Source organism: Myxine glutinosa, chromosome 12, assembly GCF_964187855.1.
Source record: "Myxine glutinosa chromosome 12, kmMyxGlut1.1, whole genome shotgun sequence".
Classification (NCBI taxonomy): domain Eukaryota; kingdom Metazoa; phylum Chordata; class Myxini; order Myxiniformes; family Myxinidae; genus Myxine; species Myxine glutinosa.
In genome coordinates this window covers 114,311,425-114,336,874 of record NC_136272.1, presented here as the reverse complement: position 1 = coordinate 114,336,874, position 25,450 = coordinate 114,311,425, and the positions used below count along the sequence as shown (strand labels likewise).

At 49.1% G+C, this 25,450-nt stretch overlaps 1 protein-coding gene across 3 annotated transcripts in view; it reads right to left on the bottom strand.

Moving 5' to 3' along the window:
* Positions 1-25,450, bottom strand: part of LOC137413428 (protocadherin Fat 1) — a 372,531-nt gene that overhangs the window by 20,453 nt on the left and 326,628 nt on the right. For all 3 annotated transcript variants that reach the window (XM_078766236.1, XM_078766237.1, XM_078766238.1), the window contains exon 25: positions 20,909-21,017. In XM_078766236.1, coding sequence (XP_078622362.1) covers positions 20,909-21,017 — 109 coding nt within the window. The remainder of the gene's footprint in view (positions 1-20,908; positions 21,018-25,450) is intronic.

Genomic DNA, 25,450 nt, shown 5'->3' with positions numbered 1-25,450 from the left:
CCGGAACAAACCTGCTTGGCTCAAACCTGCCGGGATCCTCAGCAGTTTGTGTAATCCATTGGAGCTCAGCATTTGATCATATTATTTTGGATATTAATATGAAAAAAAAGTTTACAGAAAATAAATAAATAATCCACATTGAGTATGTAATATTAAAAAGATATGTTTTCAATCAACTTTGGAATCTGTTCAGTGATGATACGACTACAATTCCACAATCTGGGTGCAATATGTGAAGATGATCGTTCACTGGATGATTTTGTCTTGTTTAAACCTAAGTACCATGAAAAGTTCGAAATCGTCTCTTTCGGAAGGGATGGTAGTTGGGGTTTAATGGGATCTGAATTATCATGATGCTGTTTAAAGACTTCTGATGGTACCTTTAGCAACAGTAAGCCACCAGGTATGGAATGACACAAACACTTGCGGGAATCATTCACCTGCAATTTGCACTACTCATGGTCAGTTTGATCATGCACAGCTTGTGCTATTGAATTGATATCATTGTAGTTGATATAGGTATATATGTATACATAATCATAATATAATGTACAGTAGCTATGACATATGTAAATATTGTTATGTTTTTGGGCTACAAATGAAATACCTTAATGAAGTTCAGAATGTGTAGATTAGCATGCTCCGAGTGTCGCGAAAAAGAAGAACCCACCTCGATGTAAATTAAGTTAGGCCGACTGTCCAGGTAAGAGCGTTCATGTCTCCACACGGAGGAGTGGAGTTGTGTTATTGAGCTAGGGCTTATGGTTAATAATTCCCCGATGTGTACAGGCCTCTTGTAATTTTGCCCTTCGTTTTTATATTCATCAAAAAGCCATGCCACAAATGCTAAATTCACCCACAACACCGGCAGGGCTAGCAAAAACTGCACAGCTGCTCAAGAGGACTAAACCCTGCCCCTCCTATAACCGACGTCACGCGACCCTTCTCGATGAAGGACTAGGCTCCGCCTCAATGATGTGTGTAAAAGGAAACCATGCACCGAGCTTTGTGAGTGGTTGAGGAACGATGGGGTGATTCAATCGCACTCGGCGATTGGTGATGTGACGTCAGGCAGCTCGGGCTGAAAAGGATAAGAAGGAAGAATCCGCCTGAATCACTCTCTTTCTTGTTCTGGGTTTGGTCGGGGCGGTCTCTCTTGCCTTGTTGCTTGCCCGCTTCGTTTCTTCGTGCCTGGTTGCCGACGAGGGAGGACGTGATCGTGTTGCGCTTCATGCTGGGTGCGTCTGAGAGACGGCCGGGGCTTGATGCAGCGAGCGTGGAGGACCAAGGGAGGATCTCTGGCCTGTTTGCCTCGCACCAGCGGCTGGCTGTGGACGCGACTTCGCGCCAATGCGTGATTTCCCACGCAGTGACGCGGACCTGTGAGGACCACCAAACTCTTGTTGAGACTGGAGCTAAGTGGCTACATGACATCCAACATTTATTTTTACTTTAGTTTTGCCATGTCTGTTTTGCAAGTCTGCATGTGGAGGGACCCTCATTTAGGAATTCTAGTTTACCTCACTTTCCTTGTTACTTTGCATGATTTAAATAAACCCCGTATTGATTGCATTTCTTTGTTGTGCCTGTTTTGTTTGTTTATTCGTTTGTGGGTCAAGGAATAAAACCCCGTCCCATGCGTTTCTATTCCGTTCAGCTAAGGCCTCGGATCCTCCCCTGCACGCGCCAAAGAGATAATCCCGCCAGGTTCGGCTTATACGCCTCGGAGTTTAAAGCTCGTTTTGGCCATCCATCACACTAAGGTGTTCCCTACAGGGTCAACACGACAGTATGTAGCCAAATCTCTAGGGATTGCATTTTTATAACTTAAAACGAGTGCATCATTTTTTGGGGGAAACAAGCTAGAATTCTGTGGCTCTCAATGGAATCCTTTCATCTTTTCTCCTTGTCAAGGCTGGTGTGCCCCAAGGCATAGTTCTGGGCCTGATCTTCATAAATGATCTCTCTCACTCTCTGGAAATAAAAAAAACTATCTTTTTGATGAGTCCAACCTCTGCCGTGACATCTCTCGTCCTTCAGATCAGCAGGCAGGATCCCTTCCCTCTCTGCAGACCTGGATAAAATCACAAACTGGTCAAACAATTGGAATATGTCTTTCAATCCCAATAAATCTCACACTCTCACTATTTCTCTGAAAGGACCATCTGGCAAACCCTCCTATCGACTTTCTTACCAATCCTCTTGAGAAGGTTCAGTCTTTCATCCTCCTGGGTCTCAATATCAGCCATGACCTTTATTGGGCAAATGACATTTCAAAATTGGCCTCAAAAGCTATTCGCCGACTGGGTATTCTCCATCGTACAAAGTCCTTCCTTGGCACACGTGAACTCTAATACACCTACAAGTCCTTCATCCACAACTTGATGGAGTACTGTTCTCCCCTCTGGGCTGGCTCCCCTGCCTCACATGCTGCTCAGCTTGACGCCGTGGAAACCAAGGCCTTCAAGTTTATTGAAATCTCCTGCGATGAGGCCGAGTTGATGGGCCTATCACTTTCCCATCGCAGACAAGTCACTGGACTCTGTGTCTTCTACTGCATCCTTTCTGGTCTTGCACCCTCTGCTCTTTCTCTGCTTTGTCCAACCCTTCCACCCCCTCACCCCTGCAGCTTTCTGTAGGGCTCACATGGTCCACCATATACCCTCTTCTGGTTAAACTACATAAATCCAGGATGACTGCTCACCTCCACTCATTTGTTCCTCTTTTCTCCCACCTGTGGAAACAACTTCCACATCCTCTTCCATTTCATTATTTCCCTTCAGTTACCAAGTTATCAGGTTTCTTGTAGGAGCGCTCGACAAGTGGCTTAAGCACTCAAGCAAGCACTCCATTTTAAACCATTGATAAGGAACGGCTGGCTTATCAAGCGCTAGTTAGCTGCTTGGTTACTGAACACAGCCCTGGACATCTCGACAGCAAACAGTATACATAAAAAACGCCGACAAAAGGACTTAAAAAAATAAAGAAAAAGATTTCAAATATTAATCATGACTATTTTTCTTGTAACTAGCAGGGACCCTTGGAACTAAAACCCTCCCATAGTGTGGGCAGTGTATAGGCAATTGGTATAGTATTGATACGTCATTGCGGTACAATTTATTATCTTCAACGATAAAAAGCCTTCTCGACCAAGGGAGATATCATGGGTTCTGAAATAATATGCCGCTTTAATAAATGAACGTTAGTTAGTACAATATAGTTTACTTGCCAGCAATGTGAACCCAGAAATGTTGAGTACCCCAAAGTTTTAAGTTAGAAATGTACAGTATGGGTCCCCAGCACTTAGAAACTGCCGGATGCTAACTCGCATATATTGGGTAATTAGCAAAATTAGCATTAATAGCATTAACCCTATCAAACATAGGCCTGGGACACTGAAATTTCTGTTTCGCTCTATTGCTCCACTTTTATTCACAGGTATTAGAGGTAACAAAGGCAAGTACCATACCAAACTAGAATAATATGACTATGGGTAAATAATATCCTCAAAATTAAAACACAAGTATACCCAAAATTATCAGAGCTGAAAAATATGTGCACTAGTTACACAACATAAAACTTCCATCAAGAAAGAGCGTCCTGCACTTCTACTACTCTGCACTGTTATAAAGCATATCCTCATCATAAAACTCATCCTCATCGTCTTCATCTTCTTCTCCTGACTCTACATTCTTGTCATATTGCTCTTCTTGCTGTGAGTGTGTGAGTGTGTTGCAACATGTACTATCAGAGCCTTTGCAGAAGCAGTAGCTGGTACAGGCCAGGCCTGCAGCTACGCAGCTGCACTTTGCTGTTAAACAGGGCTTTAACCCAGCTTTGCAGCTACAGCTGATCATTTCCAACACGGCAGGAGGAGCAACGGGGCTTGCATCCAGGATGGGCATGATGACTTCCTCTCCCTTCTCGCCTTCCTTCTTATTCCATCCAAACTCTGTTATGTCCACAGCTTGTGGGTCAGGGCAGTCTGCTGCTTTCCAAAGCAGCACCTGTAGATGGGCACGCCGTCCATGGAGGAGAGCGTTGCGCTCTGTAGGAGGCAGTGTCTTCAGTGCTGGGGGGGTTTTGCGCTTTCGGTAGATGTCATATCTGGCGACGTTCAGAGATGCCGACTCCCTCTCGTTGTACAGAGCCAGGAAGAAACCACTCACTGCCTCTGTAATCTGTAAATCAGTAGCTCCCTCCTCTCCGATGAAGTGAAGCAGGTCACCAGGTACTACTCTCATGGCCTTTAGTGCGGACACCTTCCCTTTCCCCGCGGGATAGGAGGTGGTGTCACATCCCGAGAGAGCATGCATAGCCAGGATGGAGCGACACTGCTCACCGAGATTCTCTACTGTCGAATTGATGTTGAGAATAGTGCCATCCCATCTCTCCATCTGCAGGTTACATGTGATACCCACCTTCCAGCACCAATAGACCATGAGTACGAAAACATCAGTGTCGTCGCTGAGAATGTGGACAGTTTCAGCTCCGCGACTAGCTGCATCCAACATGTATGAGATGAGGGAGACGTCAGCCTCGTCATGAGTGACAATACTGTCTGCTTTGCTGACCATCTTGATGTGATCTCCTATGCTGTGTGTGCACAGGAGCTCACCCAGTCTCCGTTTGTTTGTCTTGTTCTTCATCACTTTGTCGCGGCTAGGTAGAGGGGTTGTCAGTGAGAGTCGGTACTCTGTTGAGCTCTCCCCAGCTCTTCTCTGCCTCTCGTGGTCTTTGGCAGAGACTTGCTCATACCGGTCAAAGATGACAAATGTTTCGGTGATGTAGCGATTAAGCCGGCACCCCATGCTGGCTGCGAGGTCAGCCACAGTGCCTGACGATGGCCACACCACATGGTAGATGAGCTGCGATGCATCAACGAGTACAACATGTGGTGGGTGGGGATTGGGGGCAAGGATTCCAAGATGCTGGATGATCACAGACTTGTTACCCTTCCTGAGGCATCCGTACTCATCGATGATGGATGCAGGGACCGGGCCGAGCTCGTACTCAAAGAGGGCAGAGAGCTCCATTCTTCTCTTGCTCCCCACCACCAGTAGCCGAGCAAACAACGCCTCAAGGTCACATATGATCTTCGCATTGACCTTCACTCTTTTTTTGGTGAATGTCATTGTCACCACCTTATTTGAGATGGGTGCATGAAATCTCTCAGGAAGTGATGAAGAGAACAGTGTGCTCATGTCCTGTCCGATCTTCAATGCATCTTGCACATTCACCTTTTCATCTGCCACCTGGCCATTTATGATATGGTGGAGGGTCGCGGTCTCTATGGTGAGTGGATGGGAGTTTTCCTGTAGCATTCAAATGGAGCAATAGAGCGAAACAGAAATTTCAGTGTCCCAGGCCTATGTTTGATAGGGTTAATGCTATTAATGCTAATTTTGCTAATTGCCCAACATATGCAAGTTAGCATCCGGCAGTTTCTAAGTGCTGGGGACCCATACTGTACATTTCTAACTTAAAACGTTGGGGTACTCAACATTTCCGGGTTCACAAGAGGGCTCTATAGGCTTGGCAAGTAGACTAATATCATTGGCCTATACGTACTGTGTTGTTGGAAGAGCCGTAACGTCTATGCTTTCGATATTTGATGGTCATTTTAACAATCGGTTTGTTTGTTTCACACTGAATGAAAAACGTGAAAGGTAGAGCATGGCGATTGTGATATATGACAGGTTTGACCGCTTCGACGATGTATTCGGCCTGTACGGCATATAAATTAAAATGGTGGTCGGTGGAGTCAGCCGTCATACACCGTCAGGCGTCATACGCCGTAATGACATCATAGACGTAATGACGTAGGATCACAGATGGACACGTAACTGCCGCTACTTTAATATACAGTATAGATGAAAACGTACATTGTTCAGTTTTAAATGCGTTGTTTTCGTTTTTAAAATGTATATAAACTCAGAGGTGATGATCAGTGTACGAAAGTGTACGTGTACATTTCATGTAATTTTAAAGTGTACGCGTACATTTCATGTAATTTTAAAGTGTACGTGTGTAGCGGTTAGGCAAGATAAAAAAAATGAGTTGGTGATCGTCCCCGCCCGACCCTACGAAACACACCCGACCCGAAACTTTTTTTATTTTTTATTTTGAAAAAAATCATTCAAAAACGATCTTTTCACAGTCAAATTTGGCGCCGTCTGCACCGCATGCGCAGTGCGTGCTGCGCAGAGCGTCGCAAGTGCCTCAGGCAACTTCACCCATTTTACGTTAGCCATTCATGGCGGCTATTGTGTGAGCTTTTTCCCGCTGAAATCTGTATCGATTCGTGCTAGAATCGGCTTGAAATGCCTATTGTGATCGCATCAATAGCCCGTGAGGGCTCTTCCAAGACGGTGAAGGACTGGTTTGCGTGCAATATCGAGTTGGATGTTACAATCTCGGACTTCTATGCAGAGTTCTCAGACGGCAAGTATGATGGGGATAGGGAGCCATTGCCTGACGATACACGCGGTACTTTTGTCAAAGTATTCGCCGGCCCCAGTAAAACTGACATGACGAAAGTTTCACCAGCTTGCAAAGTTTCTGATGTGACAAAGACTCTTGGCTCATCTATCTATTTTTTGGCCCTCATCTTGGCCCTACACAAATTTTTTTTTTTTTTTTTTTTTGGCAAGGAACGGGCACCCACGTACGGGCACGTCCTAGCTTATATATAGTACGGGCATGCCCTAGTTTCTCAAATTTGTGTTGGCTGCAGACACGGCCACGGATCACAGGATGGAACCCGATAGTCGACCAACTGTTTTTAGTGTCCTCATGAATGCTGCCCGTGATGATGCTTTTTGTACTTGCCTGCCACCTGCCATCTTAAATTTCAAGGTGCCAAGGGCATGGTGTTTATCTGTTTTTCCGATGTCATGGTGTATATACATGTACAGGTGTCTTGCCCTTTCACTACCAAGCTCAGCTAGGACGTTCAACATCATCCAAAATCACACAAACACTGTGTTTCATAGAGATTTGGGCAATGTCTGTAAATCTGTGAGATGAATGAAGAAATTAAATCATTTTGAGGAGAAAGGAGTCTTTATTTCATATTTTTCCATGTCAACAAAACTCAATGGAAAGTAGGAATAAAAAATAAAAATAAAAACCTCCCTCCCTACCCGAACTTTTGAGAAAAAAGGACGATCACCAACTCATTTTTTTTATCTTGCCTTACCGGAAGCATGACACAATCACCTTGCACCGGCTGATGACGTAACCGGCGGGCGGTTACTTGCCCGTACTCGCCCGGACGTGTCCGGACTTGCCTTGCCCAGGCGGACTCTCGATTTGCATACCACCAAGTTGAGAGGCGTGGCTGACTTATTTGCATACCATGCCACGCCTGAGAGGCGTGGCTTTTGTGTGGTGAACTTTTGATATAAATTGCCGCCCGACGGGCTATTCAGTGCTTTTGAGTTCTTTTGAGTTGAGCTAGAATAAATAGCTCAGTGAAACTTCGTTCCTGGTGTCGTCCATTTTGTCCGGCTTCATCGTGAGAGCATAGCTCCACAATTGGTGACCCCTTTTCGAGAACACGGCGATGGAGTCATCTGTAGCTTTGAAGCTCCCTGGCTTCTGGGAATCACATGCAGCCGTCTGGTTTGCCCAGGCAGATTCTCTCTTCGCCCTGCAGAACATCACGGAGGACACGACGTGCTACCACCATGTGGTCTCCGCGCTCAACGCCTCCACTGCTGCCCGGGTCCTGAGCTTCTTACAAAACCCGCCGAACGCCGACAAATACGGCGCACTCAAAGGCCTACTCCTCGGTGCGTTTAGACTCATGGAGACCGAACGCGCGCGACAGCTGCTCGACATCCCGGACCTGGATGAGGCCCGTCCATCCGAGCGCATGGACCACATGCTGGCTCTACTCGGCAACCACAGCCCGGATTTCCTCTTCCGCGAGCTGTTCTTCCGGCAGCTACCCGGGCAGGTACAGTTAGCTTTGGCTAACTCACCCATCACGGACCCTCGCGCCCTGGCCAAGGAGGCCGATAAATTTTTCTCGGCCAGGCGACACGTCGGAGCGGCCGCCTGGAACCCTGGGCCGACCGAGGCAACGCCCGCGCCACGACCGGTGCCACCACCGGCCGAGTCAGCGCCACTGGCGGCAGCGGCCGCCGCGACGCCCCATCGACCGAACCCGACGCGACCGCCGGAGCCTCCACCAGAGCGGACCATGTGCTACTACCACGCCAGGTTCGGGCAGAAGGCCAGAACGTGCCGCCCACCGTGCACTTTTGGTAGGTCGGGAAACGACCAGGCCGGCGCTCGCTGCCTGCCATGAGCGTCGGCCATTCAGGCAACCTTCTGTTTATCACGGACACAGCGTCCGGGCGGCGTTTTTTGTGCGACACCGGCGCTCAGCTGAGCGTGATACCCGCCTCGGTGCAGGACAAACAGGCCGCGCTTTGCGGCCCCACCTTGGTCGCCGCAAACAGCTCCTCCATCCGCACCTTCGGTTTGCGCAGCGTCGCACACTGCTTCGGGGGCCAGCACTTCAGGTGGGACTTCATCACGGTGAACGTGCCCATGGCCTTGCTGGGTGCAGATTTTCTGTGCGCGCATGGGCTTTTGGTGGACGTCAAACGGCGTCGGCTCATCAACGCGGAGACCTTCAGCTCGCTCGCTTGCTCATTGAGCGGCTCCGCACCAACTAAGCTAGACTGCGCGCTCCCGGCCACGGATGATTTCACCCGCCTGCTCGCCGAGTTTCCCGCCCTCACGCAGCCGACGTTTTCGGCCGTCGCCGTCAAACACGGCGTCGAACACCACATCCCGACCACAGGTCCACTGGTCTACGCCAGGGCTCGTCGCCTCGACCCGACCAAACTCGCCGTGGCGAAGGCGGAATTCGACGCGCTGGAGCAATTGGGCATTGTGCGGCGCTCGAATAGCGCGTGGGCCTCGCCCCTGCACATCGTGCCCAAACCGGGTGGCGGATGGCGACCATGCGGCGATTACCGCCGCCTCAACGACGCCACCACCCCCGACCGGTACCCGATACCACACATACAGGACTTTTCCGCCCGTTTGGCGGGGCGGGTGATCCTTTCCAAGGTCGACCTCATTCGGGGCTACACCCAGGTACCCGTCCGGCCGGCCGACGTGCCGAAGACGGTGGTAATTACACCTTTTGGCCTCTTCGAGTTCCTTCGCATGCCGTTCGGCCTTAAGAACACGGCCCAGGCCTTCCAGCGGCTGATGCACAGCGTGCTGCGCGACCTCACCTTCCTTTTCATCTACTTGGACGACAATCTCATCGCCAGCACTTCCCGGGCGGAGCACCTCATCCACCTGCGCACGCTTTTTGAGCGCCTCGGCCAGCACGGCCTCATCATCAACCCGGCGAAATGCCAGTTTGGCGTAACGGCCGTCGACTTCCTGGGGCACCGCATCACGAAGCGCGGGGCCGTCCCGCTGCCTACCAAGGCGGAGGCAGTCACAAGTTTCCCGCACCCCCGATCCATCAAGGCCCGACAGGAATTTTTGGGGATGGTAAATTTCTACCACCGGTTCGTGCCTCACGCCACCCAACTCATGCGCCCCCTTTACGAAGCCCTCCGGGGCAAGCCGGCCAAGCACGACGTCGCCTGGACCAAAGAGATGGACGAGGCGTTCACGGGCGCTAAGCTGGCCCTCGCCAACGCGACCATGCTGGCGCACCCGGCGTTCGACGCACCCATCGCCCTCACCACGGACGCTTCCGACTACGCGGTGGGCGCCGTGCATGAACAGTGGGTGAACGGGGCTTGGCAACCGCTGGCCTTCTTCAGCCGGCAGCTTCGCCCTAACGAGCGCAAGTATAACGTTTTCGACCGCGAGCTCCTAGGCCTTTACCTGGCCGTTCGCCACTTCCGCCATCTTTTAGAGGGCCACCCGTTCACGGCGTTTGTGGACCACAAACCCCTGGTCTTCGCCATGGCCAAGGTTGCAGAGCCGTGGTCGGCCCGCCAGCAGCGCCACCTCTCCGCCGTGTCCGAATTTACGACGGACATCCAGCACGTCATGGGCAAGGACAACACTGTGGCCGATTGCCTCTCCCGGTCCGGCGCGAACGCCGTCCACCTCGGTGTGGACTTCGCCCGCATGGCGGCCGACCAGACCGCCGACCCCACGGTGCAAGCCCTCCAGACAGCGGACACAGGCCTGCGGTTGGCCGACGTCCCCTTCGAGGACACAGGCACAGTTTTCCTGTGCGATGTTTCCCTGGGCCAACCTCGCCCCATCGTGCCCACCGGGTGGCAGCGGCACATTTTTGACGCCCGCCACGGCCTTTCCCACCTGGTCCGGAAAGCGTCGCAGAAGCTCGTGGCAGCAAAGTTCGTCTGGCACGGGCTCCGTAAGGACGTCTGCGACTGGGCCAACGCCTGTGTCGCCTGCCAGCGCGCGAAGGTCCACCGGCACACCCAGGCCCCGATGGCACCATTCGACGTGCCCGCGCGGTGCTTCGACCACGTCAATGTGGACCTGGTGGGACCCCTTCCCTCCTCGCGGGGCTTCACCCACCTCCTCACGATGGTGGACAGGACCACCAGGTGGCCGGAGGCCGTCCCGCTGGCATCAACAACATCCGCCGATGTGGCGCAGGCCTTCATTGGCACCTGGATTGCCCGTTTCGGCGCCCCCTCGGACATCTCCTCCGACAGAGGCCCGCAATTCACCTCCGAGCTTTCGGGCGCGGTCGCCCAGGCCTTGGGGGTCAAGCTACACCGCACCAAGGCCTACCACCCCCAAGCCAGCGGCTTGTGCGAGCGGTTCCACCACTCGATGAAGGCCGCTGTCAGGGCCAGCCTCCAGGACGACGGTTGGGCCGACAGGCTCCCGTGGGTCCTATTGGGCCTCCGAACGGCCCCTAAAGAGGACCTCCAGGCTTCCACCGCCGAGCTGGTCTACGGCCAGCCACTGCGCGTGCCGGGCAAGTTCATCCCTGACGCCACCGGCCCCTGGTCCGTGGCTCGCCAACGCTCGGTCCTCCAGGAGGCCGCCAGGAGATTTGCCCCCGTGCCCACATCCCACCACGGCTGCCCCCAACCCCACGTCCCCCCAGCACTTCGCACTGCGGAGTACGTTTTTATCTGGAACGACGCACACCGGGGACCGCTCGGGCCGCCGTACGATGGACCTTTACGGGTCCTGAAGAGGGACAACACGTCGTTCATCATTGACATCGGCGGCAAACCGGACCGCATCTCCGTGGACCGCCTCAATCCGGCCCATTTGGACCTTGACCAACCTCCACGGTTGGCCCTTCCTCCACGACGGGGCCGTCCCCCGTCAACCAAGCCCCCCGCCCGACCATCCATCGCCACGCCACCTACCACCCCCACACGAATCGCCAGGGGTCGTTTCGGCCGGGTCATCAAGACCCCCCTCAAACTGACTCCCGGTGCAAGTTAATTCTGGGGGGGCGCATGTAGCGGTTACCGGAAGCATGACACAATCACCTTGCACCGGCCGATGACGTAACCGGCGGGCGGTTACTTGCCCGGACTCGCCCGGACGTGTCCGGACTTGCCTTGCCCGGGCGGACTCTCGATTTGCATACCACGCCCCGTTGAGAGGCGTGGCTGACTTATTTGCATACCACGCCCCGCCTGAGAGGCGTGGCTTTTGTGTGGTGAACTTGTGATATAAATTGCCCCCCGTGTTAACGGGCTATTCAGTGCTTTTGAGTTCTTTCGAGTTGAGCTAGAATAAATAGCTCAGTGAAACTTCGTTCCTGGTGTCGTCCATTTTGTCCGGCTTTATCGTGAGAGCATACCTACATAAAAAAACACGTGCACATTTCATGTAATTTTAAAGTGAATGTGTGTGTACATTTCATGGTTTATTTTGGATTTTTAAATTAATTTAATTAAGGTTTGAATTATAAATGAAGTTGCAATGAATTAAATTAAATATGAAAGTGATCTTTCTTGTCACTGTGCCTCAGTTTTTATGTTGCAGTTTTATACTATCAGCATATAAGTGTGATTGTGCCCCCTTCCCGTTACAGTGAGCAGAGTGAATGTCCAGATGACCGAGTATAACTTAGTTTCATCATGGGTGTTTTATAATCTACTGTTTTACACTCCATTAATAATCAGGAAATATATAACTTTTTTTTTAGGTAAATAAATGTATCGTTCGTTCGTTTGTGTGGTTGCCAACTTCAATCAAGATTGGTGCTTTAATGTATGATAAATAGTGGCAATGACTATATTGTTCGTTTAGATTAAAGAAAAAAAAACAAATAATAAAAATCAACTTTAAACGGCCACTCGTTCTTCGACACCATCGCGTTAATGTGCGCATCCATGTACTTGTTGCTCCCCAAAAACATGGTGGCCGGGTCTCCATGGTGGCACGGCCGGGTTCTGTACGCGGCATAGCAAGTACGCCCTCTAGTCGATAATATAACTCTATGGTGACAGCCGGCTGACCAAGATTGCACGCTACCATCTTAAGTAAGGCTTTAAAAAAATATTTTTTAAATGATGAGTACCCCGTTAATTATCTTCAAAAGGCGTGTTTAAATTTACCCAAATACCTAGTTTTAATTCATGCACTGCCTTGGAGTTCCCAGAGTATGCATGCAATGTTTCGGGCCGATAGGTTTCAAGGTTTTGGAGTTATGGAGGAGACACACACTCTGACATAAATGCTGACACGCATGTTGACCCACACACTGGTGCACACACACACACAAACACACACACACAGACACACACACACAAACACACACACAATTCTCTTTTATTATTAGCTCACCTGGAACGAAGTTCAGTGGAGCTTATGCAATGGCGCGTTTTCCGTCCATCAGTCTGTCCGTCAGTCCGTAAACACTTGAAACTTCTTCTCCGAAACTGCTGATGGGATTGCGACTAAATTTGGCACAGATTATATTGGTTGTGTTGTGGCTAAAGTTTGTTCACGGCATTAAAAAAAAATGCAGGTCTAAGGGGTTTTACTGGGGTCAAAGTGGATCCAGGTTTGACCCCCAAAAATAGGAATTTGCTTTTACCTCTGAAACTACACACACTATTTCGATGAAACTTGACCACAACCTTCATCACCCATGCTGTACCAATGTTTGTTCACAGCACTAAGAAAATCAGTCCAAGGAGGTTTACGGGGGTCAAAGTGAGTCCAGGCTTGACCCCCCCAAAATAGGTATTTGCTTTCTTTTCTGAAACTACCCACACAGTTTTGATGAAACTTGACCACAACCTTCACTACCCGTGATGTACCAAAGTTTGTTCACGGCATTAAAAAAATCTGCCCTTTGGGAGTCTACGAGGGGTTGTCCCCCAAAATTAACCCCACCCCCTCTCCCCCCCAAAATAGGTGTTTGCTTTCTTCTCAGAAACTACACACGCAATTTCGATGAAACTTCACCACACAACCTTAATCACCCATGATGTACCAATGTTTGTTCAAGGCATTAGAAAAATTGGGGTGGGTCTAAGGAGGTATACAGGATGGGAGAGGGGGGGGGGGGCAAAATAGGTATTTTTTTGTTTGTTTGAAGTCTTATGATTATGTTGGTATGATTTTACATGCTGGCCTGTCTTCACGGCCTTGTAGCATACCTACATGCTGCACTGCTTGTGCATTAGCTTGCCTTTCACCAGGCCCAGATATAGATGTGCTGGGGCTTGGGCCAAGGCAGAGATTATACATTAGTTAGTATTATTGCCAAATTGTACTACTATTATTATTGTTGTTCATATTTTTAGAATTAATTAGTATATGCTTTGTTTCAATGTTATCATAATTTTTGTTATTTATTTTGTAATTCGAATGCGATGCCGTGGAAGGACCTATTAAGCTGCTCCATACACCTTAACATGGCGCGCATTTAAAACATGGGAATTCTTCCGGATTATTTGTAGTTTATTAGCCTAATAAATTCAGGAGGTAATGACGATCATTTTGGTGTATCACATTCGACATCAGAAAACTTTGGTAGAATACCACAAAAAAAAACATCACACACACACACACACACACACACACACACACACACACACACACACACACACACACACACACACACACACCTCATACATTTCTAGTAGATAGGTAATTGTTACATATTTATTGTTACATATTTATGTGAATGTATGTGAATTACCCTTCAGGTCTTTGCTTATCCATGTTTAGTAGATTAAGGGTTGTTGTGGTTGGAGGGTCAGGAGCCCTGCTGAAAAGTGGCCGGAAACGGAAGTGACCGGAAACGGAAGAGGAAGGGACACGAGGAAGAAAAGGGACGAGTATTCTTCTCTTTCCTCGCCCGGCTCCGACGAAAGGGGGGATTGATTGAGCCGTGTGGAAAAGCGGCGTTCCCGAGCCTGTCTGGCGAGAGGAATTACCGGGACGGATACCTGCCCGGTGGACGTCAAACTGTCGTGTGGCCGTGCCCCGACCCAGCGTTTGGCGCCGTTCGCGACACCGTCTACAAAGACGCGTACGGGTCGCCCGTTGGGGCCTAACACGCCTGGCAAGCGGCGTGGGGCTATTGGCTTGCTTTCCCGTACCCGCTTCGCGTGGCCACGAGGGGCTGTAGCCGGGGTGCCTGGTACGATACCTGCCCGGTGGAAACACGTCCACCCGGGGTTCGTTCAACCGCCCGAGTGCGGCGACGCCGACCATCATCTTGGTCAGGAGGGGCCCAGAGACATTGTGCGGGACCGAGACCAAAAGGGGGTCGTGAGTACTCACCGGGACACACATAGATAAGATGGCCATCTTAATCATAGGGAATTGATTGTGGATTGAGAATTGTTGATGGTTGTGTATTGTTGATTGCTCGGGGAAAATCTCCGTGGTTGTGTCATTGAAATTGTATGGTAGCATTACCATTGAAATATATCCTTGAACATCAGTTGTCTCTTGGGCGAAATTCATATGGATCGCGTGGCGAAAGCGCATATATAATACAGCTTTCTGGCGAAGTTCCTCTCACGGTCCGGGGGTCACCGAGACCAGGTATTCACCGAGGGGACCACGTAACAGAATTGGGGGCTCGTCCGGGATCTAAAATTGTATAACATAATAAAATAATAATATTTTATTAATTAAAATTTATTAATTAATTATTAATTGGTAAATTTTTTTGAGAAATTGGGGTAAAGTCTTGGGTGAAGGTTAACAGGTGTTAACGATAGACACCATGGCGTTTGTGGCACAGAACTTTGGGGTAACCCCGAGTGAGGCACAGTTCCGAGCGTTGCTAAAGTCGGACCTCTTGAAATTGGCCAAACATTTTAACTTGGAGGTCCGAACTAATTTGAGGAAGGCAGAGTTGCAGGCCACGGTGATACAATCTATGGTGGGATTAGGAACATGGGACGAGTTAGCCTGGGAGTGGCTACCCGAAGAACCAGAAGATGTTGAGCTCCGGAAACTGGAGTTGCAATTACGGAGCCAGGAACGGATTAAAGAAGAAGAAAGGAAAGCAGAAAAGGAAAGAGCAGAAGAAGAAAGGAAAGCAGAAGAGAGGAGAGAAGAGAAGCAAGCAGAGGAAAGGAGAGTGGAACGAGAACTCCAGGAAAGGTTAAAAGAAGAAGAAAGGAAAGCAGAAGCGAGGAGAGAAGAGAAACAAGCAGAGGAAAGGAGAGTGGAACGAGAACTCCAGGAAAGGTTAAAAGAAGAAGAAAGGAAAGCAGAAAAGGAAAGAGCAGAAGAAGAAAGGAAAGCAGAAGCGAGGAGAGAAGAGAAACAAGCAGAGGAAAGGAGAGGGGAACGAGAACTCCAGGAAAGGTTAGCAGAAGAAGAAAGGAAAGCAGAAGCGAGGAGAGAAGAGAAACAAGCAGAGGAAAGGAGAGTGGAACGAGAACTCCAGGAAAGGTTAGAAGGGAGAAAAGCAGAGGAGAGGAGAGCTGCAAGGGACCTCGAAGCAGGGGAGAGAAAAGCGGAAAGGGAATTAAAGGAACGTGACATGGAGCTTCAGCAAGAAATCAAATTCAAGGAGCTGGAGTTAATGAGAGAACGGGGAGAGGCACCACCCTTGCTGACGGGGTCGACACCTAACCAGAAAACCTGGGATGTGGGCAGACATGTGAGGCTGGTTCCACCGTTCAGTGAAAAAGAAGTCGCGAAATTTTTTCCACACTTTGAGAAAGTGGCTCGACAATTAAACTGGCCGGAGGAGGCCTGGACCATACTCGTGCAAAGTGTGCTGGTGGGGAAAGCTCAGGAAATTTATTCGGCGCTACCAATGGACCAATGTGCAGATTATGAGGTACTGAAGAAGCACATCCTCAAAGCCTATGAGTTGGTTCCGGAAGCTTACAGGCAAAAATTCAGGAATGCCAGGAAGAGGGAGAGTGAGACCCATGTGGAGTTTGCCAGAGTGAAAGAAAACATGTTTGATCGGTGGTGTGAGTCAAAAGGAGTCGGGAAAGACTTCGAAACATTGCGGGACTTGATCCTGGTGGAGGAATTCCAGCAGTGTGTCCACGAGGACATCAAAGTGTACCTGCAGGAAAAGAAAGTACCAAAGTTGTGGGACGCAGCCACCATGGCAGATGATTATGCCTTAACCCACCGAATAGGGGTCCACAAACCTAACTCCTCGCCTAGACTTCAGCAGGGGAGTTATGGAACAGCAGGTGCGGAGAACGACCATACATGGCGGCGGCCTCGAGATGATTATGGGGACAACTATGATACCCCACCTGTTCGAAATCAGAGGGATGCGGGCCCAAGACAAACTTATAGTTCGGGGGGCCCGAGGCAGACCACGAGTTTTCCCTCCGGGCCTACTTGCGCTTTTTGCAAGAAACCTGGACACTTGATGTCCAGTTGTTACCGCATGAAAAGCGAAGACCCAGAGCGGAGTCCGACTACTACAACTCCAAACGCAATGGCCATTGTGAGAAATCGCCATCAAAAGGGTTACCAACCATTTATTTCAGAGGGGTTTGTGTCACGGGATGGAGCCTCGACTAACCGGAAACCGGTTAGGATATTGAGGGACACAGGGGCACATCAATCTTTAATGCTTGAAGGCATTTTGCCATGGTCCGAGGAGACGGCAACGGGGGATAGTGTTCGTTTACAGGGGATCGGGGGCGGTGTTAGTGCTCCCCTTCATGTCATCCATTTGGAGTCCGATTTGGTGTCAGGACCGGGCACCGTCGGGTTACAAGCCACGCTTCCTGTAGAGGGTGTATCTGTGGTTATCGGGAATGATTTGGCCGGGGGTCAAGTTTATGGTAACCTGAGGGTTGGTAAAGAGCCCAGCAGGGAAAATAACGCCACACCAGCTCGGGATGGCGACAAAAGGGCCAAGTTATTTGTAGGGGGACTGAACTTCAAAACAGAGGAAGAAGTTCTGACCTCTGTCTTCAACAGATATGGGCCGCTGGTGGAAGTGCGGTTGGTAAGAGACTGGGAAACGCAACAGTCAAGAGGGTTCGGCTTTGTCACGTTTGCCAGCACAAAAGACGCCAGAGAGGCAGAGAAGAATTGGAATGGCAAGGATTTGGAGGGTCGGACCATAACAGTAGGGAAGGCATTTCGTAGGCGTCGAGAGGTCTACAGGAGAGGACAACTGGGCGGTAGTTTTGGTGGTGGCCGCAATCAATATTATTATGGAGGCTCCCTGAGTTACGGCCGCTCCCGAAGGAAGGATTGGCAAAGTAGTGGCCGAGAAGGAGACCGCTATTCAGGGGACTACAGGGACAAGTGGTCCCACCCTAAGTATTAGGGAAGTTCTGAGAAGTTGAAGCACTGAATGCGGCGGAGCCGCCGAGCCAAGATTCCTACACGGATTAACCGTGAACGCCGTTCCTAAAGGCGTCCATGTAGTGAACTTTCATGCACGGACTAACCGTGAACTCCACGTTCCTCAAGGCGCCCATGTAGAGAACTTTCCTGCACGGACTAACCGTGAACTCTCCGTTCCTAAAGGCATCCATGTAGTGAATACTCGGCTTGGCCTCCCGGAAAAAGTGCTATCGAGTGGCTTAACTTTGGAGCTTTGATCAACCCCTTAACCTTCATTCACAAGAAACTGACGGTCAAAGTCAGAGGGTCATGAGATGGAGTTTGATTTGGCAGGGACAATGTCGTTGCTGGTGCTTAGTCCAGAGTGAGTAATCTGGAGGGGTGGTGGTGAAATTTTGGTTGCTTTATTTTTAAGTAATACCTGTGCCCGGGGGGAACTGATAATGTGGGGGGGTTGAGTTATCTGGTTGGTTTCTCCAAATTGGCCGGCAAAGAAAGTTTTCGCTGGGTTCAAACTTTCTTTCTTGAAGGGGGGAGTGTTACATATTTATGTGAATGTATGTGAATTACCCTTCAGGTCTTTGCTTATCCATGTTTAGTAGATTAAGGGTTGTTGTGGTTGGAGGGTCAGGAGCCCTGCTGAAAAGTGGCCGGAAACGGAAGTGACCGGAAACGGAAGAGGAAGGGACACGAGGAAGAAAAGGGACGAGTATTCTTCTCTTTCCTCGCCCGGCTCCGACGAAAGGGGGGATTGATTGAGCCGTGTGGAAAAGCGGCGTTCCCGAGCCTGTCTGGCGAGAGGAATTACCGGGACGGATACCTGCCCGGTGGACGTCAAACTGTCGTGTGGCCGTGCCCCGACCCAGCGTTTGGCGCCGTTCGCGACACCGTCTACAAAGACGCGTACGGGTCGCCCGTTGGGGCCTAACACGCCTGGCAAGCGGCGTGGGGCTATTGGCTTGCTTTCCCGTACCCGCTTCGCGTGGCCACGAGGGGCTGTAACCGGGGTGCCTGGTACGATACCTGCCCGGTGGAAACACGTCCACCCGGGGTTCGTTCAACCGCCCGAGTGCGACGACGCCGACCATCATCTTGGTCAGGAGGGGCCCAGAGACATTGTGCGGGACCGAGACCAAAAGGGGGTCGTGAGTACTCACCGGGACACACATAGATAAGATGGCCATCTTAATCATAGGGAATTGATTGTGGATTGAGAATTGTTGATGGTTGTGTATTGTTGATTGCTCGGGGAAAATCTCCGTGGTTGTGTCATTGAAATTGTATGGTAGCATTACCATTGAAATATATCCTTGAACATCAGTTGTCTCTTGGGCGAAATTCATATGGATCGCGTGGCGAAAGCGCATATATAATACAGCTTTCTGGCGAAGTTCCTCTCACGGTCCGGGGGTCACCGAGACCAGGTATTCACCGAGGGGACCACGTAACAGTAATCAATCTGTATGGTGGATCAAACCAGGAAGCTGTAGAGATTGATACATGTTGAGATAATAGCAGATGTTATATTCAAAACAGAATGTTTTCATTATCAATAACTTCATAGCACGAGTGGTTTTGTGATGTTACAGATAAATATTAGTTGTAGGTATTTCTGAGTCGACCTGGCAACATTAATCACAATGCCAAACGCACCTTTGCTCTCTCTTGGTTATGAAAATATAACACAACTTACATGAGAAACCTTTGGCCCACCACACCTGTGTCACACCTACGATTCCTTAAATATTTACTTAGCTTATTACTGTAGTTCCATTAATTAAATGTCGATTATTATTTTACATTATTGTTATTGTAAAGTTAACACATTTAACAATGAGAAAGGCACTCGTTAGAGCACATACCTCCGCCAGGCTGAACAGTTCACATTTCCTATCCCACCTGATAGGCCGGATCTGCATCCAGACTTGAACCAAAATCCAATCGGCTTGTTCTTGTCATCTACCCAACCTATCCATCAAGTTTCGTCTGAATCCATGCATAATTGTTTGAAACATCATGTTATATATCGTTTTTGGCTCGATCTCTCAATAGTGAAGGTCACAAAATTCTCGTATCCGGATCTGGCTCTTCACTAAAATCTAGATAATTCGTCCTTGTCACACACCCACTGTTTGTCACTGTCACACACCCACTCACACACCCTTGTCCACTCTTTTTTCGTCTGAATCCATCCATAACTTTTGGAGATATCCTGCTCAGGTGCACCTGCACTCCAGTCCTTCAAGCAGGTGTTGCAGTACCATATAAAGTCATCACCCACCCATCCCTACCCACAAACTTAGGCCTTGTGTACTCATGAACTTCAGATAGATATTCCATTCCTACGTATACACAAACAGTCATATGACTATACAAGACCACAATCGCATGGCGGAAAACATGCATTGTGTTTCTCATGTCACGCTGGTGTGGGACAGTAAAATGAGCTATTTCTGCAAAGCAATGGAGCTGTTGTCTTCATCAATCATATTAACCTCTGAACATAGCAACATGAGAGTGAATGGGGTATGTGCAGGAAGTGGGTTTGTGTGCGTAGTGGTTTTGAGAAGGCTTTATCATGAATCATGATGGGTTGCTTTTAGCACGTCCATATACGGCATGCATTTGATGTGATTTATGAATAAGATGGTTAATGGAAGGAAAATCACAGTTGGAGTGAAGTTGCAATGGATTAAAGAAGCACGTGGGATACACAAGCACAACCAAAGCATTTGGAATGAGTGATCTGGTGTTAGGAAACCTGCTGTAGATGGGCCATGCATATGGCGACGCTGGTTTAAGCAAAGCAACATGGGCTGATCACAGCACAAACCTTAACCCACTGAAGCCAGGCTGACAGAGGCAGATTGGCCCTTCCAGGCTGTCCATGCACCTTGCCCCATTTGTACATTCAAAGGCTGTGCCGCAGAAAGCCCTAGCTTGGCATCTGGAAGGAAAGACAGGATATAGAAAGGACAAAAAGAGAAGACGAGAGGAAGAAACTCGGCACAGGAGAGGAAATGAAGACTCGAAAAAGAGCGAAGCGCAAACCAGAGCCGGCCCTCAAAAGGTCCTCCTGACGTGGCGGGTTCACGCTGATTGGCTCCGAGGTGGACACGTGTGTGAGGTTGGGAAATTTAGGCCATGAGATGGCACGTACCTTTTTCCTGTGAATATTCTGGTGCAGTTGCAGTGTAGACCATCATTGTCAGCGTAGCAGATTCCTTCATTCTTGCAGAAGAGAGATGTGCAATTTTTACAGCGACCTTCTGCAATGACAGAAATGGCGCTCATTTGAATGGAGGACAAAACTCAACGATGTATGCTCATTAGAATTACAATTTCTTCAAGAAAAACTGCATCGACATTTTCATTGCATTTCCGTACCGAGCTGCCCATTCCATTCACCCCGCTTCATGATATGTTGAAGGCTGCCAGGATGGCCTAGAGGTATGCACACTCGCTTGTAACCTGTCTAAGCCTGGGCCAGAACCACACTCAGCTATAAACAGCCATCCTGGTGTTTCACGGGCAGGGCAATTCATCAATGTGTGTGTGGTCCCTCCCATGGGCGTTAAACGGTCCTTTCATCTGCCAGCATGCGTTGCTGGACGATAAAGATCCCACGGTGTCCTTCACGTAGAGCAGTGGGCACCATAACCAAATTACAAATTCCTGCCCTAACCAGCAGAGGGCATTGCATCATCCAATGATGTTACCCTGAAGGCTTGTGTTGCATACAGACGAAGACGATGACGTCAAATAATCAAAGGCAAACACTTCGTACACAAAACCCTCCAGTCTAATATTATATCGGTTATCGGACTCAGTGACGTAATGATCAGAGTGCCATAGACGTCGGCAGTTCCTAACCCGTCTGAGTCATACCAATGACTAAAAAAACTACCAAAGACTAAGAGAAATACTCCGGAATAACCTAAAAATGGTACATGCTGCTTCCTTGCTAGATGTCCAACATTTAAATAGGATAGAGCACGGACAAACAACTGTATGTTGGCAACCTTTGCGCAAGCTTGAAGGGCCTAATTGCCTCCTGCATTGAAGTTCCTTCCTAAGGGAACTTGCGTGTGTGTGTGTGTGTGTGTGTGTGTGTGTGTGTGTGTGTGTGTGTGTGTGTGTGTGTGTGTGTGTGTGTGTGTATGTGTGTGTGTGTGTGTGTATATATATATATATATATATATATATATATACATACATATATATAACCTAAAAATAACCTTGAATTTGGTCAGTAACGTTCTCAGTTCACGAGAGCGGTGTGATACGGTTTAATTGGCTGTCCAGCTTTGCCCACCCCACTTTGCATATACCCCGCTCACTTTGCATATAAGGGGATGTTGAGATGATTTTATCACTCTTGAGGAAGATTAACGGAGGCGTGTGGCTTCACATGTTGTTAATCGAAACGTTGAGTCATTGTTTGTTCAATTAAAGGTTGGAGATCTTACCATGGAGTCATTTGGATTTACTCCCAGCCGCAAATCTTTGCTTATATATATATAACTTGAGATTGTGGGGGGGTTTTTTTTGTTTGTTTTTGTTTTTTGTATACAAGATCGAGGCTCGTGAAAGAGCGAACATTAATCACACAGAAAGGCAAACCGACACATAAAACAAATAACATCGGGAGCGGTAGACAAGATGGAGAGAGAGGGGGAAGGACACAAACACAACATTTGAGAGCAGGGACCGAGAGACATGGAGACATCGAGAGATCTGTGGGAGGGAGAGGGCTTTGGGGGGGGGAGGCATGGGAAGGGGGAAGGGGGTTGTTGCAGGAGGAGAGATGTTATTTGTGTGGAGGTGTGGGAACGGTGCAGCATGCACTGAGTGCATGTTCAGTAGCATTGGCAGCAGGACGATACAGGTGGCGACATGATCAGGTGCTGGTGGTGGTGGTGCAGATGGTGCAACAAGAGGTGCTGAGGTCGAGAGAGAGAAGAGTGGAGAAGGAGATTGATGGGGGAGAGGTGTGGTTTGTCAAGGAGGGCCAAGTGGTAAGAGGTGCAAAGAGGAGGAGGTGGAAAGCAAGAGGGCTGTCAGATGCTTGTGATTGGCAGGTGGTGGCAGACCTAAAGCCACAATTGGTATTCCCCGAGGGGATCTGTGTGACAAGGTTGCGGCCTGACTGTCATTTGGTCAGGTGCAACAACGCAGGTCATCTTAGGGGAATTGTCAGTACCTTGGGAAGAGAACATGGAGGAGGTGCACGAGAGGAAGAGAGGAAAGTATAGTGAGCTGGAGGCAGAGTGCCAGGAGAAGGGTTGGCGAGTTTCGTGTCTGCCATTCGAGGTGGGGTGTAGAGGGCATATTGGCAATTCCTTTTCTGCATTTCTTGCTCGGCTTGGAGTGTGTGGGACAGAAAGAAGGAGGATGTGTGACAAGGTGGCCCAGGTTGCCTTGAAAGGCTCATTTTGGATTTGGAGGAAGTTTATGGAGGCACGTCGAACGGTGTAGGTTGAGGTTACGGAATGGAAATGGAGATGTGTGTGTGTGTGTGTGTGTGTGTGTGTGTGTGTGTGTGTGTGTGTGTGTGTGTGTGTGTGTGTGTGTGTGTGTGTGTGTGTTGCAGGAGTGGGTCATGAGTGGGTGTGGTTTTTGCATGAATGGTTTTGCATGTTTGCATGAGTGGTGCATGTTGGTAAGGGTAGGTGGTTGGTTGTGTGTGGTTTTTGTTTGTTTGTTTGTTTTTGTTACTATTATTATTTCTTATTTTGTGTATGTGAGTGGGTGAGGGTGTGTGTTTTTGCATGAATGAATGAATGCATGAGTGTGTGTGTTTTTGTATGTTGAGTGGTGTAGGTTGTAAGGGTAGGTGGTTGGTTGGTGTTGTGTGTGTATGTGTGTGGATGTGTGTATGAATGATCTGGTGTGTTTTGTTGGTGAGTGGTGAAGGGTATAAAGGTGGGTGTTTGAGTGTTCCAACATATTTGTTTGGTGCTGTGGATTCTGGATGTGGAGGTGTTGCTGTTGTAGTCTGCGTTCGCACTGGCTGGGGGTGGGGGTATGTTCGCATCCAGGTGTATTTGCTGCATGTGGATGTGTACGTGCCCCTGCTGGCCCACCTTAGCTGACCGTATCGAGGTTGACGGGCCGAAACGGGATGATGCTGAGGACCCGGTCAGTGCGGCACACTTGTGACCAGGTGTGTTTTGAACTTTTATATATATATATATTGTTACGGACACGGTTTTTGGATGTTATTTTACCGAGCGGTGGTGTATTTAACCGCGTCCGAACAGTTACTCCCCGATTAGAACCCGATTCCACCCGAACGTTGACTAATCGCGCTACAGATATTCAATTGGGAAACCTCTAAAGCGACCGAAAGAGAAGAAGAGAGAAGAAAGACAGAGTTTGGAGGAAGAACAGATTTATTATACACACACAAGCAATATTTTAGAGCGACCAATATTATTTACAGCAATAGATGGGAAAGAGCAGTCACACAGTGCATTGTTAACTTATTCTATTTCATTTACTTAATCCCCAAGACAAACGAGTAGGACAGGACGTTCACACTCACACGGTGGATATTGCAGGCAGGTAATGGCTCGAGGTTGATTGCTTGAGAGAGGAAGGCGAGGTCGGAGGCCGCAGCTTTCAACCCCTCGCGGTTTTGGCGGGAAAACCTCCGTCGCGTATCCGCGGCCGTCACGCGCTGGCTCGGCACACCTGCTCCTCTTCCTGGGGTGGAGCCGTCTCCCTCCGTTCAGCGCGTCTCTCCAACGACAGGGGGGTATTGCAGGCAGGCAGGTAGGTAGGTAGGTAGGGCTTGCGGTGGATTGCGCTCCTCTTCCAGGTCATCCCCCAGCGTATCTCTCAAGGCCTCTCTCCAGTCATCTCTCATCTGGACTCGTAAAGCAGTCCCCTGCAGTCGCTTTTATCACCTCCGGCGGAATTAAGCCGCCGGCTCCGAGGGCACGCCTACCGGGTCACTCACCGCGGTGTTGATTGGCTGTTAGGGCTGGTTCACTCCTTGCTTCTTATGACGAGGTGGAGACACGCCTTTCTTCCCCAACCTTACCTCGTGGCCAATGGTGGTTTGAAGAAAACCAGCCAAAATGCGGAAGGCAATTGGAAGGGAGGTTTTGGGGAAATTGGAAGGGCCTACGCTTATTTTGTTTGATACAATGCAAAGTCAATCTAGTGGAAAACACATACTTAGCCTACATGGAATAAGGAAATACACTATTTAAAAGATATATCGTGACCTGCGTGTATGTTCTATGAAATTAATTAGGAGGACGGCTGCGACCATTATTTACATTACCAGGATGTTACCATACCAAAACCATACTCTTCACATCCGTTACCCTTCCTCCAAAATTGTTACACTCCTCAAAACCCGTTACACTTCTCAAAACCCGTTACACTTCTCAAAATCGTTACACTGCACCCTCCTTTCTTCAGGCACGTCCTCGGGCCTACTAGACTTAACTGAGTGTGACATGTAGGTGTAATTCCCTCTACAATTAACCTGACCCTGAGTGTGACAATTTTAAAACACAAATAAGTATGTCCCCCTATTGCATTGCATCCTGTCTAACAGACTCAAGCCCACAGCTAACCGAATTACGGAATTATTCTAAAACTATACATTTACGGTGGGGAGCATTATTTACAATGACGTGATTTCTTATTTACAACGCAACCCAGGACCTGTGTGTTTTTTTCTTTT